At 39.5% G+C, this 14,731-nt stretch overlaps 2 protein-coding genes across 2 annotated transcripts; both read left to right on the forward strand.

Moving 5' to 3' along the window:
* The first annotated feature begins 236 nt into the window (after positions 1-236).
* LOC145460507 (putative histone-lysine N-methyltransferase PRDM6) lies at positions 237-6,490 on the forward strand. Its single transcript, XM_081445352.1, has 6 exons — positions 237-510; positions 1,179-1,359; positions 2,969-3,240; positions 3,742-4,003; positions 4,607-4,672; positions 4,988-6,490. Exons 1-6 carry the CDS (start codon positions 457-459, stop codon positions 5,566-5,568), a joined length of 1,416 nt encoding a protein of 471 aa, XP_081301478.1. The 5' UTR covers positions 237-456; the 3' UTR covers positions 5,569-6,490.
* An 86-nt stretch (positions 6,491-6,576) lies between these two features.
* LOC145460477 (putative histone-lysine N-methyltransferase PRDM6) lies at positions 6,577-13,834 on the forward strand. Its single transcript, XM_081445314.1, has 5 exons — positions 6,577-7,297; positions 8,313-8,547; positions 8,934-9,202; positions 9,305-9,563; positions 9,675-13,834. The coding sequence occupies exons 1-5, from the start codon at positions 7,280-7,282 to the stop codon at positions 10,445-10,447; spliced, it is 1,554 nt and encodes a 517-aa protein (XP_081301440.1). The 5' UTR covers positions 6,577-7,279; the 3' UTR covers positions 10,448-13,834.
* Positions 13,835-14,731: the final 897 nt, after the last annotated feature.

Consider the following 14,731-nt stretch of genomic DNA (forward strand, 5'->3'; position numbering starts at 1 on the left):
CGAGCTCATTGACAATCCTTGCAAAAATTTCGCTCGGAGCTGAATGCTTTTTTCCCTCTTGGGCATAACTACCTTGTTTCTTTGATTACAGAGAGCTAGTTAGAGAAAGATTAGTTTAATAAAGGACAAACAAAGATCAGGTTTTAATTGCTGTGGACGTTGGCAAATTTCAGTCTTCGTGCAGTGGTGAATATTTCAGTAATGGGTGAACGCTCCTAGAATTTATTTATTTCTCTTGTGTTATATAAAGCAAGTACTAGAATAATAGAAATCAACAAGCAGAAAGACAATTATCCAATCAGGCTCTTGCAGCAAACAAGACCTCAATCCCTGTGCGATGAATGATTCTAGAATTTACTACCAAGCTCCGTCGTGTTGCTATCCAGACGTTCACTACAAATATTCTTCCTGGTAAAAAAAAAAAAAACCACAGTAACCAGCCAACTACGGAGGACAATGTCGATATTCGTGAACAGTGAAGAGCTGAAGACAAAAATACAAAACGATTTGGTAAGTAAATGAGTGTAAATGAAAAATCATTATTGAGATTGGAAAGTTGTGTACAGTTTACGATATAGTGGACAAAGTTTCCTAAATGAATGATTGAAGAACCAACAAAATGTGCTATGCACAGAGAGATAGTCTTGAAAAACTGTTTGTTTGCTGGGAAAAATGATTTTACACGAAATGTTTCGTTTGTATTAATGAATTTAACAAAATTAAATGCAACAAGCCGATCTAACAGTCGTGTAAATGAAGCACAAATGTTAATGCGATGTTTGCCTGTTTTACTGATTTAATCCCTTCTCAACGATAAAACTAAATTTGCAAATATCTGTTGTAAAAGAGTTTTGTCGAGTTGTAATTTTGCTTTGAAGCTAAATAGATTGTTAGATCAAGAATAGGTGGTAAAGAAACTTATGCCTCAATGCACTTGTATTTCACGCCCGAGAAGCTCAGAATTGAATTTAACTGCTCGGTTCCATTCGTACTTTTACTTCCTACCCTAGTCAGAAGCTACTGCCAAAAAACCGCTTGTATTTGTCCGACGGAGCTTATTTTTGTCAATGAATGAAACTTTGACGGTCATGTAATCATGATAACGATCAGGAAGGTCAGTTTATTTTTAAACACTGCATTTTAATAAATTGATCTAATTTACAATTCAATTCTTTCAGATTTCAAGCCACTCGATGAAGAAAATTTTCAACGTCAAAGTTCCACCTCAAGGAAAACAGCCATTCATTCCTACAGCTGCTGTTGTTAGCTTCTTGTTTGAAAGAAAACAACCTGTCTTCATCGACGCCGATACACTGGAAAAAAGTGGAGTGAATTTTGGAGGTTTTAACTCGCAAATGTGTAAGTTCAGTGACCCGAAATTCCGTAACCTGCTTGATATGAGGCGGATTCACGTAACCGGAAATTAGCGTAGGTGCGTAAGTAAAAATTGCACGTGAAGTCAAATTACTTCCTTCGGCCCACGAAAACTCCACTCAAACAACGTCACGTGTTTTCAGACGTTTCTCGAATTATCAGACAAAGTTAATTATGATTTTAAATTCAAGCGGGGAAGAAAAGTTAACGTACCCACTATCATTTCGCGGTTTTGAAACATTTCCGCTTTCGTACGCTGGTTGCAAACTGGTGAACAAGTTTTCAAAGAAAAATAACTTTGAAAAACTGCAGCTTAAGCTTCATGGACTTGAATGAATGAAAAAATATAATATAGTCGTTTTCATTGTTTTCAAAAAATGTCGCTTTCATTTAACTCGTGACTTTTGCCTTTTGTTTATTGACTTGCTTAAAATTTCGCACGCCATTTTTGAAAAGTTTTTCATTGAGACCGCATGCCGCCTCAAATGAAGGCTATTGTTAAATCTCTCTTGAGATTACTACTGGCTGTCTGGTGTAGAGGTTATTTGAAATACAACTTGATAACGTTTTGAAATTCAAAACAATACTTCTTTTCTTAGTTTGCTGCAGTGAAGCGTGATTGAAGCCTTCATACTTCAACTTCAGTTGACGGAACGCTCTCTCAAGGTCGCGACCACTTTCTGCTCTTAAAATGTGCATAAACGCTTCAAAAATTCTAAATATTTCAGTTGTCGAATCCTTTATCTTGTCTCTGAGTTAATCATTTTGTTTGGCGCGGACTTTTTCTCTGAATTTTCACGTCAAACAGAGATTTTTTTACGATGGCTGGCTTTTCTTGCCGTCAAGAGATATGATAGACTTGAAGTTTCGCGACGCAATTATTCCTTTTAAAATTTATCCGGCTATTCTGTTTGAGGGATGTCGTTTATTTATTCTATACACGTGCTTTTGAATGTTCTCGCGGACACGCCCTTAAAATAAACTACTTTCTCTCGTAAAATGTATCGTGTTAAGGACGGCTGTTTCTGCATTTCATAGCATAGAGTAAAAATTCCTTTTACTGAAAAGTTCTACAGTCGGTTCTGACGATGGATGATTCATTTTTAGCTGAACCTCCCTTTTGAAAAGTAGATTGTTTTTCAGAGTGAATTTAAAAACCGTCAGGTACAAATTCTCCTGGGATTCAAGCTTCTAAATATAATCAACACTTTTTACTCTTCTGCATTGTTTCGATGATATCGCAGACGGTAAGAAGTAGACAGTGGTTTGTTAAAATTCATGCTCGATTCTCTGAAGGCAGCCGCGGTTTTTTTGTCACATAACTTGTTGTTTAGGAACAAACAATGTGAAAGTTGTTGGCGCTAGAGTCTGAAAAGAAAATACTTGATTATTTTAAATTGATGTTGCTGTTAACAAATGTTCGATTAATACCAGGCTTAAAACCACATAGGTCTGCAAGGGCGTGCGTATTAATTGCTCCTCTTGCGGGCGCGATATTTCACAGTCTCCCACTGATTTTTTGTTTACGGCGAAATGTGCAAATCTTGTATGAATGAAAATGTTTTCAACCTGTCATTTCCTTCTTTCGTTTTAGGGTGTCTTCGTTGTAAGAAGCAATATGCCGAACCTTGCCCTTTACATGGTTTGAGTTATGCGTCAAGACAGGACAGCGGTTTTCATACGTGCAAAGCTATGAGGTCACTTCCGCAGGAAGTGTGTTTGTGTAGGTCGAGTGTCCCTGGTGCTGAGTTCGGAGTTTGTACCAGAAGGCACATTCCTGCAGGGACGTGGATTGGTCCATTTGAAGGAAAACGAGTTTATCCTGGTGACGTGACAGCAGGCATGGATACGTCTTTCATGTGGGAGGTAAGCGGCCATCATTGAGAAATTAAAATTTCAGGGGCGTACGATGTCTAACAACAGTTAGCAGCTATTTCGGTGTTTGATGAAACGCCAGATTCTCAGATCAAACATTAAGAAATGTTGTAACATGAGTTGAGAGAGTTTCTATTTCGAGCTTAACTGGATTAGTGGAAACAGCCTAGGCATGGCCTAGTTAGTGGAAGTGCTGGAAGGAGTTTCCAAGAAAACTTAGGCGTTGTTGTGGTTTCTTGTGAAACACGGAAGTGTATTAAGGAAGTAGAATTTGAACAGTCTAAAGCACTTGACTGATTGACGCTTGTACGAGGAAATTCAAGCGGACTAGAAACCAAATAAAGACAAGAAAAAAAAGTTTTGTGTTGGCTTGGTTGACTAGTAATAATAATAATAATAATAATAATAATAATAATAATAATAATAATAATAATAATGACTTTATTAACGTGTCAATAATAAGACTAAGCTTTTAATGTTTGTTCTTTACAGATTTTCGAAGGCAATAAGTTGATGTATTTTATCGATGGTAGTGACTTGGAGTCTTCAAGCTGGATGCGTTTTATTCAGTGCGCACGCTCCAAACATGAACAGAATCTTTTCGCCTTTCAATACCGAGGCAACGTTTATTATCGTTCATTCAAGGACATAGCTGTTGGAGAAGAACTTCTTGTTTGGTATGATGATAAATATCTTCAGCATTTTGGAATACCGACAGGACTGCAGGAAATTTGCTTTGTTATAGATCACGGAGGTACGTTTATAAAGAGACTTTTCAGTATAGAATACATTAGACTGACTCAGATCTCGAGACGAATGGTTTTGGCAAAGTCAAAAGTTTTGTCAGTACAATAATACCGTTTTATCGTGTGTTTCACAGATTAAACAAGCATGATTAAATTATTTTGTTGGTAAAGCACAATTACAATGGCCAGACAGATAACCGTAAAGCCAGTCAAACAGACAGACAGATAGTAAGACAAACTGCCTGCCTGTGTGTCTGGCTGGCTGGCTGGCTGACTGACTGGCTGACTGGCTGACTGGCTGACTGGCTGACTGGCTGATTGGCTGACTGACTGACTGACCGGCTGGCTGACTGACTGGCTGACTGACTGGCTGGTTGACTGACCAACTGACTGACTGAAAGACTGAGATAGACCAAACAAAACGACGGACATAAGATGACAGACACTTGCAACGATCACAGGTAAGAAAGACAGAGGAAAAGACTGATCTACTTTTTCAATTTTATAATGCATCATTTACTCAATATATAGATGAATTCATCACATATCTGTAGAGGTGCATGCTAGAGTAGCTTTTAGAAGCTACGATTAATAAACTATATCTCTTTCAGGAGTGTTTGAAACATGCGAGAAGGACTTATCACATCACAAAGCTCAAACAGAGCAGACACCTTCAGGTACTCGTATAATCTTTGCTCTTTAGTCCGAGAGATAAAAATTAAAAAAAAAACAGCTTCAGCTCCAAGTTCAAGATGCTAATTCTCCTTACTGATTGACACATTTCTTTTAATGTTAGGTCTGGAAGTTTGGTTGTACATCAAGAAAATATTTCTTACCTGATTGCTTTCTGTATTCTCATTATCTGTCTGGTTGACAATGAGTTGACAATGTTAAGAGAAATTAGATGTTGAGATGGGAGAAAACATGCTAGTTATCTTACAATATTTTAAACAAGTTTTCTAATAATCTCTTGGTCTCTTATCTTTTGTTAGATGTTTGGTTTACCGGAATGCTACAGCCAGTGGAACAGAAATCCCAACCGCGTTTGCGTGAAGCAGGTATTCCATTAACAAGAAGTTCATCTACCGACAGCAAGCTCTCTGACCAGCGATCCTCTCCTGTCAGTGACGTAGAAAGTGACGTCAGTGATCCTGGAAATAATCTAGTTCCAGTTGCTAAGAGTCCTCCTTTGGGGGAAATGACGTCATGGCGCTGTCAGCAGTGCCACAAGACCTTTTCCCAGCGGGTGGCTCTACAGCTACACGTGTGTCCGTGCCAGCCGGCTAAACCATATCAGTGTGGACAGTGCAGCTTGTCCTTTTCCAATCCTTCGCATCTCCGTGCGCATGTCATCTCGCATTCTAGCGAGAAGCCGTTTAAATGCGGCTTTTGTTCGCGCGCTTTTGTTGGCGCAACAACACTGACTAATCACATAAGATCTCATATGGGACAAAAACCTTTTGGTTGCGAAAAATGTGGTAAAACATTCTCACAACCTGGACTGTTGGCAAGACACGCCAGAAACCCGCGTGAATGTAAGGGTAGTGTTTCACCTTCATCTATGATCGCTTGAATCAAAACTTCTTTTTATCCGGAAAATTACTACAAGCCCGCTTCTAAAACGGTTTTTTTAGAAACACCATAAGCAATGTAGTAGGTAAATATTTGAATTCTCAAGTAATTTAGAGGTTAAATTACTAATTTTTTATTTTAATAGAAACCAACAGGAAATAGCTGCTTGCTAAAATAAATAAATTTAACAATGAGTTGTTGTGTAATTGTGTTTTTGTGTTTCTGTGACGATATCAGTCTGACTGTTAAGTTTACTACACTTTGCAGTAACTTTTGACAGAAAAGTCAATTAGTAAATGATAACAGTGAACAATGCACAAGAATGAAACTGTGACTTTGTCATGTTATCAGGTTTTTAGAACGGGGTATGGGTCTGGGTACAACTGTGTGACTGATCATGCGTGACCATCCCTGAAAAGGATTCTGGACATGGAGATGGTAATCGTAGCTAACTGTTGAGGTTTTATTATGTCCTCGCATTGGATAAATTTTAGTTCTTTGGAGAACTTTAATTGTTTTCGCTCGGACATTCGTTTTGTGCATGCAAGCCTTGCGAAGTTGTTTTCAAAGAGTTTTACGGCCTCTAGTTCTCTGTCGGTATCCAGTAGGCAATAAAAAGAAAAACCACTCCCTTTTGTGTTTTTTCTTTTTCATCTTCCACTGTACGATTCATTTATCTTCATTTTTTTGTGTGGCTCATTAACGTCAGTTTGAATTTTTCATTGACAGTCAAAAGAAATCAACTTTATCACTTTAAACCTCGTAGGTAAGCAAAAAATAGAGCATTTGTTTGACCTTCATGCTTTGCTGAAACGATTGGTGCACTAGCCATCGAGTAACTCCACAAAAACGGAACATGTTTTGCCACGAAATCCTTTATTGATAAAGTACGTGATGAGGACAAGCTTATTATTTCTCCAGCGTTACGCTACACTTTTGTCATTTATTTTTCGCATTCCCCAGTGAGCACAGAAGACTATAATTAGAAGTGAATAACTAATCAACGCGAAAACTAAGGGATAAATCTTAAAAAAAACAATTTCGACTTCCGCTTTTCCATTTTGCGCGGGGAAATTCGACCAATCAAAATCTACGCAAAATATTTCTGCAAATGAAATTAGAAGTTCGTTGATTAGGCTATCATCTATGAACGGGCGTCTTTTGTACGCATGAGCAGTCATATCGATCAAGGTCTTTTGTGTTTCTGGGAGAGAAAAACATAACGTCGCCATCACAGATAATTAACCAATCTTATCTTTTTCATCAATTTCGAGAGTTCTTAGTCGACATGCAAAAGTACTAGCTCCACATTACTTACTGAAAACTTTCTTCAGACAGTCCTCGAGCTAAGCGTCGATTTATTGTTTTGTAAATATTTTTTTCGAAAAGCGGCCAAGCACAAACGAAGAGAAATAAAAGACAAAAGTGCTTGAGATTCCTTTGTACTCCATCTTATTATTGGTGGTAATTCTCCGTGAAAATAATGCACTTTTGTCTTCAAAGGCTGTGAATATTGCATAAAAGGCGTAAGCTTTAACATCGCCCGCCTTTTGGTAAATAAGACCTTTAAACTAATCAGCTATTCGGTGCTCGAGGTGGAACGCAAGCAAGCAGTTAGACAAATCTCAACTCCCAAAAGTTGTAAGATATCACCTTCTGGACCGCAAAGTATATACCATTACCACATCGTCGACAGTTTGAGAACACTGGAAATGGAAGTCGAAAACAAGGTAAGGATAAATTTTGTTTCAGACAGCGTAGTTTGGGTGAGCGCTTGTAAGTTAAGTGGTGAATCGCATTGTTGCACAGAAATTCCACTCCTTGACAGTAGACGAAGTAACAACCAGCTGTCAGCAGGCATTTTCGCGCGGTTTTTGACACTTTCGACTGTTTGGCCAATTTGCTGGTTGTGAAAAGCGCGAAACTTTTGCTTGCTTTTTCTTGGTTTCTTCACCCACTTGCAATTGAGCTAGTTACGCCTCACCGAGTTGAGTTTCCTGCAAACTCACCGTAATCCACGATTTTCCTTCAATTTGCAACGAAATTTCGATATCAATCGATTGTAAGCAAGGGTATAAATTTAAAACTCGCTTTCGTCAATTTTTTTGCGGTGGGTCTGTTCTAGAAGTTTGGGAAACTTCGGTTTACGTAGGTAATTATGCAAACATCCAAAACTTTTATGAAGGGGAAAAACAAAAGGAAAATACTACCGTGATTTGCATGAAGTTTTTCATACTTTTTTCACCCAACAGGGTAATTTTCAATCTTTTCATGCAATCTCGAGATGTTTTTTGGTTGTAAGGGTGTGAGTGGATAGCAAGCAAACGGAATTTCTGAAAAAACTTGTTAACAGTTTTAAACAATGCCTCTTGCCTTCCATTGTGCCGAAAAACGATTTGCTTCGCTGCATTCGGTAATTTAAAAGCAAATTAGACAATTGTGAATATTTTATGTATGATTGAATGAACCACGGACAAGTCTGATATTGCTTACTAATCACCGGGGGCTGAGAAGAAATAAAAATCGACAAGCTTCCGATCCTTGTTAAAAACCTTTTAAACTTACAAGCGCGCATACGCTGTCGCGTTTTGAAGCCGTTTTTACGAACAATTTCAATTGGGACGAAAAATGCTCCACCAGCGGAAAAGGTATACCGAGAAACAGGTTTTTAAATCAATCTCTTACACTGCTGAACTAAATACTTCTCTCGATTCTTACAAATGTAAAATGTGTATCTTTTGACAGGCGCGAAAAATGATCAACCCTGTCGTGGATAGCGTGAGTTTGAATCGGGACGAGATGTTTCAGCCTGTAGCCAAGAAAGCCCGTATGGTTTCATCGCCCAAAGTGATCTCCACAAAGCTTTCACCGTACTCCTTCACTGTGACTGACTTACAGAAATGTCTTTTCAACGCATCGGCCGTTCATCCAGTTAGCACACAGGACGTATTGGTGAAGAAAAAGGGATCGACTTGTTTCTGTAAGTAATCCATGATGTGATGATAAAGTTACTCGAAATGCATCATAGGATATATTTTTTTAATGCTCATTTCGTGCGTGCAGCTTGATTGCACCTTGTTTTGATGGACTGAGAAAAACCACGCAACCAACTGTTCCGTTTTCTGGGAAAAATGAAAGCACTAAACTGTAATAGCATTTATTTGTCAAATCGTCTGTTCTGATATTTTGTCTAAAAACTTTCAAGAGTTATTGCGAAATAGAGTTACCAATGCAAGAAGTCACTTGCCCACTTTGCGTGTTTGTATGAATTAGCTTGGCTTACAAACTAATCCAGTCTCAAGTCTTTATAATTTGTTGTCCAAAGGGTATTTTTGGAGTCGTTTTGATGATAATTTTTGTGTTCAGGGTGCGACGCTAGCTCAACAGATCCGAGTTTCCAGTGTCCGTGTCATCAACACGAAACTTCTGCCTCTCCACGAGCAACAAATCTGCCACTTGCTCTGAAATCCCTTCCGCCGGAAGTGGACTTGTGTGCATCAAGCGTTCCAGGAACGGGATACGGTATTTGCGCCAAGCGAGCGATTCCTGTCGGCGCGTGGATTGGGCCTTATGAAGGAACATTTATGAAGCCTGAGGAGCTGTCTTCTGTTACAGATACTTCGTACATGTGGGAGGTATGTTGAGAATGTTAGAGATAAAAGCTTTGGGCGTTGTTACAATGCTCATTTTTGGGGGCGATAATTTCATTGATAATTTTCTTGCTTGGCATCCCTTAGATCTTTGAAGACGGCAAACTGGCGGGATTTGTTGACGGCAGTGACGAAAAAGTTTCAAGCTGGATGCGTTTCATCCGCTGTGCTCGCCACAAAGGTGAACAAAACCTGTTTGCCTTCCAGTACCTGGGAAAAGTGTACTACCGCTCTTTCAAGGCCATCCTGCCTGGACAGGAAATGCTGGTTTGGTACGATGAAAAATACCCACAATACCTTGGCGTCCCAAGCTCAATCTTCGATATGGGTCCCTTGACAGCAAAAGGTAAATTTTTTGTTGATATTTGGGTGCGGCAGAATATATTTTTGGGTACATTTTGTTACAGTAGAGTGCAATGTACGGGAAATTGATATATTGTTAACGTTTTCTCGATAGGAACTACAAAACAGCCAGAAAAGTTCGGCACTGTCCTTACGGAAGAAGGCCGGGTGCCATCTGAGACACAATATCCACCCACCCCTCCCAGCTCAGTGTCTTCTCCCTCCAGTCCTCCGCATTCGCCAAACAGTCAGTCTGGGAGTCAGCAACAGCCATCTCCGACCAGAGCAATCAGTGGTGAGCCGTTCAACGGTATTCAGAGCGACGTTCCTTCTGCCTTCGACTTTACGTCTGCTGTGACTGGCCCTGAAAAGCCACAGCACCTGATGCTTCAGGAGAAGTTGGTGGTTAATCAGTCTCACCCGCTGCCATCGCCAGAAAGCGAGACCAGCAATCCTGCCTCACCCATCCCTACTGAAGATGGACAGAACAAAACTGCAAAACCAAGTCAACCCGTATTCAGCAACATCACTGAGCTGAGCCTGTGGAAGTGCGGCCAGTGCAAGAAGTCCTTTCCACAGAGAACCATGCTCCAAGTTCACGTCTGCAATGAGGCGCCAAAGAAGCCATATCAGTGCGGACACTGCTCGCAGAGCTTCTCACATCCCGCCCAACTGCGCGCGCATGCTGTCAGTCATGCCAGTAAGAAGCCATTCAAGTGCGGCTACTGTTCGCGTGCGTTTGCCGGGGCTACCACTCTGAACAATCACATAAGGACACACACTGGTGAGAGACCGTTTGTGTGTGACAAATGCGGCAAGAATTTCACTCAAGGATCACAGCTTAGCAGACATCAGAGAATCCCTGGCGACTGTGTGGCCCGCGTTTAGAAGAATATAAAAGAAACACTATGTCAGTGTGGACTAACACTGGAGTGTTGATCGGAAACGCTTATAGCCCAGATCTCGTCAACTGGAGATATTTTTTTGTGAATATGGTGTAGAAAAATGAAAGAATGTAAAAACAAGGACACTAAAGAGTAAAGACCTTCCATAGTTTATAATAAAAGAGCCAATGACTACGATATTAACTATTTAGTTTTGAAAATTAATCAGGACAAGGAGCGTCTTTCATTTTTGAAGCTTATGAATGCTTGTAAAAGCACTTTAACTTCGTGGTTTTATTCTGATCATTGTACAACAAATGTAAATATTCGTATGTGTTCTTGAAGGGACGATCATGGTAGAACTGAATTACTCGTAATATGAAATTTGTACATAGGGCATTTTGAGAGACTGTTCGGCGAACCAATAGACCTTGAAAAATAAAAACGACTTCATATAAATAGAACTTTTTGTAATTTTGATTAATTTTAGTTTCCTTACCGAAAAACTAGAAATTGTTGTAAGGACGTCTGCGTGTGGCATATTTGTGTTAGTTTTTAGTTACCGCGAAATTCCCTGCGCGCGAGGACTCGAACACGCAAAACCTAACGCGATTTCGCGTGCCTCGCACACGCGCGCGATGTTTACAAAGTGAACAAGTTTCTTCGAGGGAACTCCTAAAGTACGTGATTTTCCCTTTTGAATAGATAGCTTTTATTTTCATCCCAGGAATACTGTAGTATATTTACCATAAGCTTTATGGGTAGGTTAATAAAATGTTCGAGATAAATTTAGCAGATTCTTTGTCTATTTCTACGGTCAAAACAAAAGCAAATTCATGAATACAACACGGACTATCTGTAAATTTAAAAGCCTTGAATAACAAGAATGAAGACGTGAGAGATTGTTATCTCGTCGTTTCTACTCATGATTGTGGTACTGCTATCACCGCCCGCAATTAAGATCATCACTTAGCCGTGCATCTTTTATTTGCGCAGACAAAATTTTTCTCAGCCAACAGTTATGTCAACAGTCTTTATGGCGTTTAGTGGTCGCAGTTTATTTTCATGCAGAAAGTTCTGCCGTCATGCTGTGTAATTCTTTGATTTAACTTCCTTGGGGGATGCATTCCGATAGACTCTGGTACCGCCTTTTTACTTAAATACCCGTTATGTTTCATTGATTTCAAAATAATCGTTCATCTGTTATTACTCGTGCCTCAAACTGGCTTTATTTTGCCGTTTCTTGCGTTCTTCCAGCCTGAACCGAACTCGTTGTTAGCTTTTTGAGCAAAAGGAAAGAACGATTGAACTGAGAAAAATCGCTTTTGTTAACCACATTATTAAGACTTATTTCATCTCAGTTCAATACAGTTCAGTGATTTCTTTGATTAGTTCAACACAAACAACTCAATGGAAAAGCCGACTGAATGAAAGTGTTTGGTTATTTGCATATTCTAATATATGTACCCTTTTAAACAGTCCTCAAGATTTCGTAACAGCCTTCGTAATTAATCTTAACGGATTAGCACAAGAATGGAGACGAGGTGGGAGTTAATGTTGCGTGCCATCCGGCCTTTCAAAGAAATCTTAAAATAAACCGGGCTGCCTGCATAATGATGGCTGTAATCGTGCCATGCTGGAGGCAAAATCGAATTCGAAAAGAATTTTCCAAGTTGTCCGTGGTTTTTTCACTGTTGGTACAAGAAATTTCATCTAAAACTGCCATCTTCTTCAGACATTGCACCTGTAACTACGTCAAACGAAAACTAATGTGGAAATGTTGCAATGATCTATTTATATGACTCTTCAAGAACGACGGCTTTTTTCTTGTTGGTTTGCTCAATGATTCAAACAGGAACATGGAAAAACGTGTTATTTCGTTTTTCTGAACAATAAAACTGCACCCCCTCTTCACAGACCTCTCTAAACTTCCGCAGCACTTGAGTCGGACACAGCGGAAACGGATTTGCATCTTTACTGGTTTCCGTTTACATCCGTTTCCGGTGATATCCATTTCCTGTCTTTCGTTTACTTTGGCACATGTTGCTTTCCGTTTCGGTCAATCAAGCGAATGTAACTGTTGTTTGTGGAAATAACTTTTCTGGGACAGTTTTATATCGTACCTGTCGTAGGTGACTGCAGCCGCTTGATTATGTAGATCTTGTGTTCTTAGACCCAGTGTTTCGTTTGAAAACGCAAGCTTTAGTTTCGATTTGTTCTTTCCGAACATCCACACTATAATGATCGAAAACGATCATAGCTCAAGTTCATCGAAAACGCTACATTTAAGAACATTTGAAAACGGAGTCCCCTCGTATATTAGTGTGGATAGCAAAAACACTGTCGTCATTTTGCGCCCTTCCCAATGTCTAAAGAAAACGCGCTGGGAACCAGGCTGTTTATTCACATAACATGCGGGCTGCGCATGCGAAAATGATGGCTGTAGTGTTTCTCAGCAAATAAGCGTTTTCAAGCGTTGTTTTGTTCTGGTCTTTGGCGCCACGTTGTATAATAATGTTCCGAAAGACCAGTTTCATAAGATTTGTTTTGTACTTTTTCTTATATCCTTAGAGATGGACCATATGACTTTTGTAGGAAATGGTGGGGGAGGGGGTGGGGGGGCGAAACGGGAGGGGGGTAGGTGATTTTGAAAAAAAAAAATCCTGCTAGCATACTTGCACCAAAAACAAAATTTCACGCACGTTCAGAGAGACGGAAAGAAAAATGCTACACGGAGAAAAAATTATTCTGTAGGCAGACGTCCCGAGAAAAAGAATTCTTAGCGCATGGAAGGGTCTTGCCTATACCAAATCACCAACCCACCCACCTCGAGCGTCAAATGTGCACCCCTTATGTTTGAACCAGTTGAACCAGTTTACAGTAATGACGCTCTATTAGGGTTAATTCTGGCTAGCGATTTGGCCTTGAAGGGCGACATGAAGAAAATATAATAACTAGAATGACAAGACGCTTGACTCTTACCGCAATAAAGGAAAGAAAAGAGAAAACCAGGAAAACTTCCGCCCTGTTTTCAGTTTCTAAAACATTTTGACGTCGACCAAATTAAGGAAACATGGAGGAGAACTGTAGAGGAAGAGAGCCAGAAGATGGGTTTTACCACTTGGAATGAAGCTGTCACTGTTGCAAGAGACAGAGCAGATTGGAGGAGACAAGTTCAATGGCCGTATTCTCCCAGAGGCGAGCTAGGAACTGTGATGATGATGAGAACATTTTGACAGAAAACTGGTGTGCTGGTAGGTAATCTCTCTAAAACGTGCACAGCTTATTTTTAGGCTATGAAAAGAAGAATACCAGAATACGAATCAGTTAACAGCATCCATTCCTTTCTCCTGCTAATAGTATTTTATTAAAAAGGTTGCCACTTAAAAAAATTTTTTAAAAATGTTACTGAAGGACAACACTCAACGAGAACCTTATTCGTCTTAGGGGAATTGGAACTGCAAAGAAAGGCCAGCGAGCAACAAATTTCACTGAAATTTCACTGACATTTGTTGCTGATCTGCCACAGGCTGTGGTAGATCAGCGGTATTTATTTCAATATGAGAAACGGATGATCTGTTTACTTAAGCTAGTAACGTCGGTTTATTAATCTTGCCTTATTAAAAGCATTCAATGTCTTTAAAAGAAACTCATGCTCTGTGATTCGAGGTTAGTCACGTTGTTTCTTGCCGATCGAGAAATTAAAAAATAATAACTTCCTTAGTTCATTGGGAAACGTCTTTACCTTTAACTTAAATTTAGGTCAAGCCCTTTTTAAATCGGTTAGGAAATTTTAATGGTTTGAGATATTTTCGTCGGTCGAGAATTTTTTTTAGCTGTTAAAAACTTTCTGTCAATGGAGAAAGTTTCACTGATAAGTCGATGTTTGAACACTTGCCTTATTAAAATGCCTTATTAAAATGCCTTATTAAAATTAAAAAGGTCGGTCTTTGAAACGGAAAATGTAATTTCTGACGATTCAGGGGATAGGGAGGCTCGTGGGGTGTCATGGGACGTTTAGAGGCTTTTGGCGGGAGATTTAGGTCATTCTAGGTTAGTCAGTCTTCGTGTTTGTCTCCTTTTTTTTTAAGCTCTTGTTTTAACAGCTTATATGTATAATTGTCAAATGTTCTAGCTTGTTGATTTTGTACCCTTTCCTCGGGGTCTGGTTAGACGAGGAATACGCCGTTTTCCACGTATTTTTTTATCTAAAGGGTGGTTTTTAGTGGTTTTCCGTATCTGGGTAGCACAGGTTCTAATTGTTCGAACCAATAGTTGTAATTTGCAA

The sequence above is a fragment of the Orbicella franksi genome, chromosome 1, assembly GCF_964199315.1.
Source record: "Orbicella franksi chromosome 1, jaOrbFran1.1, whole genome shotgun sequence".
Lineage (NCBI taxonomy): Eukaryota > Metazoa > Cnidaria > Anthozoa > Scleractinia > Merulinidae > Orbicella > Orbicella franksi.